The sequence below is a fragment of the Centruroides sculpturatus genome, unplaced genomic scaffold, assembly GCF_000671375.1.
Source record: "Centruroides sculpturatus isolate CEXI.00-Female unplaced genomic scaffold, Cexi_2.0 scaffold1765, whole genome shotgun sequence".
Lineage (NCBI taxonomy): Eukaryota > Metazoa > Arthropoda > Arachnida > Scorpiones > Buthidae > Centruroides > Centruroides sculpturatus.
The window spans coordinates 125,624-131,663 of record NW_019385957.1 but is presented as its reverse complement, the minus strand read 5'-3'; the positions used below and the strand labels follow the sequence as shown (position 1 = coordinate 131,663).

General features: G+C 26.9%; 1 protein-coding gene across 1 annotated transcript; it reads left to right on the top strand.

The window, feature by feature from the left end:
- Nucleotides 1-1,341: 1,341 nt before the first annotated feature.
- LOC111612807 lies at nucleotides 1,342-2,848 on the top strand. Its single transcript, XM_023354064.1, has 3 exons — nucleotides 1,342-1,528; nucleotides 1,958-2,181; nucleotides 2,639-2,848. Exons 1-3 carry the CDS (start codon nucleotides 1,456-1,458, stop codon nucleotides 2,831-2,833), a joined length of 492 nt encoding a protein of 163 aa, XP_023209832.1. The 5' UTR covers nucleotides 1,342-1,455; the 3' UTR covers nucleotides 2,834-2,848.
- Nucleotides 2,849-6,040: the final 3,192 nt, after the last annotated feature.

The window sequence follows — 6,040 nt, the reverse complement described above, 5'->3', positions numbered from 1 at the left end:
TAAAAATTTAATTAAAATAATTAATTAAATTTTTCTAAATTATTGGTTAGGCCTATATTATTCCTGAAAAATGGCCGCAGCTTAGAAGTAACAGTTATTAGATGTTCGACTGTAGTTTTATTGTTACAGAATGGAAGAAATAAAAATTAAGATTTAAAATATCAAATTTAATGTTACAAAACTGCATAAAAATATTGAAAAATAAAAAATGACGTAAACTGTTTTTTTGATGAAGTAGTTGTAAGAATCATCAAAAAAAGTTAAATTTTGATAAATATTATTAAATATAGTGTAATGCTTATTATTTAAATTTAATTCTATTTGGTTATAAGAAAATAACTTAAATAAAAAGTCATTATATAATACATTTTAATTTTTTAAAGACGATGTTTTCGTTATTTACTTAATAAATTAAATCTTAATATTTAGTATATTTAATATCTTCTTTATTTATAATTATAAATTAACGAATATGAATAAATGTTTAATATATTAGGAAATAGAATTTGTACATTTATTAAAGTTTGCTTTAGAATACTCCAATATCAATCACCTCTAAATATCAGCCATTTTTTTCAAATGCATACAAAATAACCTCCAAACGATGTCCACTTTTATGTTTCCGTTGTTAAGAGGTTTGACTTTTTAAATTAAAATTTAAAAATAACCTGTACTGTACTCTGCCTACAATTTTTAATTAACTCATGTAGAACTACTGCAATATTTCGAAATAAATATACAGCATTTATATTAAAAAATGCATTCACTTTTTGATATTTAACTACAATTATTTTAATTTAATATATTAGTTTGGTATGTGTTTATACAATGAAAACTAAGCATTGTGTAATAAATAATATAAGCCCATACGTCTACTCAGTTCCGTATCGAGAGTCAGCTTTAGTATTCTCCTTTTCGCATTGCTCCATCAAACAAATACATTAAATTAGGCCTACATTTTTTACTTGTATATTCACTCATTGTATATTTTTACTTATTTATATTTACTCATTTGCTATTATAATATCTGAGAGAATATTTAAAATTTTTCCTGTTACAAAATTTATCTTCAATTTTTAAAAGCTGATTGCTAACTTTGATTAAATTTATCATCTATTTACCAAAGTATTGTCGCTCGAAAGAAGCGATAAATAGAGTAAATACTTTTAAAATACAAAAAATATCATTAATTTGTAGCTTATATAAAAATTTTATACACATTAATTTTAACTGTTTATATTAAAATCATACTAATTAGTGTAACTGCATTGGTGCTAATAATTATAAATTGTATAGAGATAGGGTAGTGTTTTTATAATGCAATATTTATCGTTATTCTTCAGATAAGTTTGTATTAAAGTCCACAGATAGGTCTACTCTTAAACATACTTTGCTTAAGGTGTATTACACGAATTAATTGCCACTCTGTTCAAATATTCCAGGCATTAATAAAGAATGAAAGCAGTTATACTTGTCCTGTCCATTTTATATGCTTCATTATATACTACTCTTGGAAGCTATAAAACTTGTAAGTATTTTTTAAATACATTTTGAAATTAATTATAATGTTTCAATTAAAATTTTATTATTGATAGATTATATAAATTTCAAAGATAAAAATTTCACAAGCGAAACTTATACAATATATCGAAAATATAAATTGTAACTTAAACTTAAATTACATATCTAAACTTATTATTTAAAGACCTGTTTAAAATATAAAAAAAAATTATAAACTTAATAATTATAAAAGATATTAATTCTTATTTACTATTTAAATTTTACTAGAAATAAAACGATAGGGTTATAAGGTAATCTATAATTGCCTTTAATAATGACTAATATAAAATAGACTTATTAACTTTCTTATTAAAATAATTAGTCATTATGATCAGTTTATATTCTAATTAAATTTTAATTAATATTTAAAATGTAATTTTTTATTTATTTTCAATAGATAATGCGTACGATGTTTGTACTTCACCCGGAGCAAAAGCAGAATATAAGTTAGGAGATTATGGAGACAATACTGCAGTAAAGTTGGAAGCGAGTAAATCGTCGAAGAAAAAGGAATTGTATAGTTGTAACATAAGTTTTAATACTTCCACTCCACAGCAGAAACTTGCAGTTGCCATTAGAAAAGTAAAGTTTCCTGGAAGATGTGACAACTATTTCGTAAACGTAAGATTTACACTTATTATTTTTAATTGGATTATTTTTCTAAATTAAACGAAATTGATAAATACATTTAAATATCTTCAAACTTTTAAGAATTTATAGATTCTTAAAATTTGAAATTAGTAGATTACATTTTTATGATAATCTTGATAAAATGGTAATTTTCTTACTTTTTCATGGTTAAGAATAATGTATAAATCAATGTAATATTTATAAATACATTTATTTCATTGTAATAACATTATTGTGTGCAATTATTTTTTAACCATCTCACTGGAAAGTTCTGAAAATCTAATAAAACAATTTTGTTTCCGTACTAGATCCATTTATTCTTTTATCTAATTGTGATTTTAAAATATGCGTCTTATAATTGAATACAATTGGTCGATTTAATGCATATAAGATAATTTAAATTGCCTATGTAAATAAAGGAATAATAATTAATGTAATTTACTTTTAGGTTTATGACGTAGGAAAGTTTGTTATAGGAAAGTTATGTAATAGCGTAAATGATAACGATGAACGTCAAACTATGTTTACGAAGGGTCCATCAATTCGTTTCGAATTTTCAGAGTTTAAATCTTCTGATGTAAAACTGGAACTTATTATAACGTCTTATTCGGGTAAGTTTTATTGCATATTAATATTCATTTAAATAATTTATAAAAATGATTAAATTTTATTCATAGTAATCAAAATTTATCTTACATACAGTGGCGTAACTAGTAATTACGCCACTGCTTCAGCAAAATATAATAAAGGGTCCTCCAAGCTTATGGCCCAGCCCCTCTACTAGAGTAATCCTTTTTTTTAAGTTTTGGAAAGTTGGACGGAAAACGTTTTGAATCTGTTCCATAATAATAATTTTGGTAAAATTTGGTTAATTTTGAATAAGATTTAAGAGTTACTACCAAGATCTTAAAAATCATAGTATGTTATCGATACAATGCTAAGTATACGACCACTTACTGTTGAAATAGAAAGTACAGCAGTAGAGCACGATGCTTTTACCTCATGTTCTATAACAGTCCATATCAGGTCTTCTAGAACAATCTAGAACCTTCCAGAGTGTTCTAGATCTTTCCGGAACATTATTAAATCTTCCAGAAAGTTCTTCAGGAAACTTCTGGAACATTGTAAACCTTTCAGAAAAATTTACTGAAACATTTTGAAGTTTCAGTTTTAAGTTTGTTTTCAAATGCCGCGCTTTTAAATGACATGCAGTTTTGAGGAATTTCCAACAGTACAAGACTGCAAACTCCACAATTGCCAACGCTGCTTTAAAGAAGTTTTCTGGTTTTGTGCCTCAGTGAAGAGTTGGTTGCCTTTCATTTATTTGATAAAAGGTTACCAATAGATACAAAAACCAAAATGATTCGAGCTCTGCAAAATGAAGATAACGAGAACATCCCAAAGCGAGTGACGGTCGATTAGGATGGCATCTTGGACAAAAAGTTGGATTATTTTGTGCCACTCAACAGTGAGATTTTTCGATATACTCGAACTTGACTTGAAATTCACAGAATTGAATCTCGAACTCTGACCNTTATACATTTATAATAGATACATTTTGAGTCACAACAAGGTGTGGCGGGGTCTGCTAGTAGTATAATAATGTAACTCATAATTATATTAAAATATTTTTCTTGTTTTAACTTAATTTTAAAAGTTTTTATTCTTACTCTAAAATTCAAACATCTCTTTATAGTGTTTGATCTAACTTTCTACTAAATGATCATTATCGTGGAGAAAGACCGGCTTAATTCTTGGCCTAGATTTATTAAAATTGGATATTGATGGAACCTTAATCTAAGGTTCCACTAGTAAAATCTATTGTAATAATCTAATTACGTAAAAATTGATCTTAAAAAATATTCTGTGTTAGAATATAATTTTACAGGGAGATCGGAGAGAGTTGCAACACTATAGAGTTTTTTGATTTTGTTAAATATGCATACATTGATAAGCAAATCTAGTTAGATTTTATTTTCAGCTGCAGACTAGTATTAATTTTTAAACTGAATACTCATTTTCATTTTTATATCTAAAAATAACAGAACAGTTCAAATGCTGCCCTATCACTGAGGCAAGTTGCAACACAATTTTACTATATTAATATATAGATTTATTTCCAAACATGATCTTACTGCAACGTTTCAGGTATACTTTCAGCTGCTTTTCTTCACTATTAAATATGTCTACTTGGCTAGGCGATTTATAGCCAGTATTCAGTAGTTGTTATCTCCTGATTCTTTTTTCTTCTGTAATTTTATTATAAACATTGATAATGTGCAATAATAGATATTTTATTTTTCTCCAACTTTTCTGCAAAAACAATATATATAGGCTATATATAGCCTATACTTACGAGTCTTCTGCTTCTGGAATATCTTCAGATGCTTCAATCATAACGTCAGTTGGAGTCTTTTCCTTTTCTGTTTTGCACGTGTAATTTTTAATGTTGTTCTGCAAACGAAAGTTCTTTTCATGATCATAAAACTTACACCTAACTCAGTTTCTTTACTACAACAAACATTACAATATCAACGGAAAGAATGAGGTTTAGAAGAACGATACAACTGAATAAAGTGGATAAACGCCAAGTGTTTTAATAATAACACAGTCTTGTGTTCAATAGTAAAGAACGATACAATTTTGTATCAAACTAATGTTGTTGCAACTTTCCCCATATAACAAACACTACTTGCCATGCTGATTTTTTAAAAGATCACAGTAGTATTATCATAAAATCGTCCAACGCATTAATACTACTACAGCACGCATTAATACTATATAGATACATTACCATTCCTTCAAAATAAATAGTTGTGAAACTTAGAGATTTAGTTTAGAGCCGGAACAATAGCCTTTCCCTTATAAAAAATATCTTGTTTATTCCAGACTACCGAAATTTCTAGAATAGAAGTATTGTATAATACGCAGTACCACCTATTTGCGAACATCAATTTTTAAATTGCAACGTTGCAAACCTATCTCTTTTGCATTTAGCCCTGGTCTCCACTAATAGTTTTAATTTTATCATTATGTTATTATATTTTATTTGATTTACCTCATCATAATTAACAATAATAAACAGCTAAGTTGACACAAGTAAACTGATACTGATAATCAAAATGCCGAGTCTTTTTTTCCATTTCTTGAATTATTCTAATGAAGTTGTGCCCTTTGCTGACGTAAACGCATACTTAGTTTTTTTTTAAATCTGCAATAAAGCTTAATTATATTCCTGTGTATTTATTATATTTTTTTATTATTATTCTAAACGAGATATACAAATTTATACGACGTGGTATTTGTTTTCATTTAGCATTTTAATTCATTTGGAAAATATAAGTGCAAATAAGGCTATCGATTTCGTGTGGTTTATTAGAAAAGAAGAATTGATTGTTTTTGGTTTTGAAGTAGGTTATTTATAATCCAAAATCCAAAGTAAACCTATCCTATTGCACGTTTAGCGTAATTTTGAAAGAAGCAGAGTTGGAAAAATACGTAAAATTATTATATTTCATTTAATTTCCTGTTTGGTGGAAACGAGATGTTAAAGATATAATTGGAAAAATATCCAGCTTACTACACATTATCTATACTAATATAATAAAGAGGTAATGTTTGTATGTTAGTTTGTATGCAGCAGGTAATCTCCAAAACTACTCATCCGATTTCAAAAATTCTTTCACCAATATTTAGAATGGAACCTCAGGGTGGACATAGGCTGTCGAATACATGTCGAAATTACCCTATTGGGGGGAGAGGGACAGGATTAAGGCTTACTGTGAAAAACTTCGCTTCTATTATACTATTTTAGATGCGGGTTTTTGCGTTTTTGATTGCGTTTTAATAG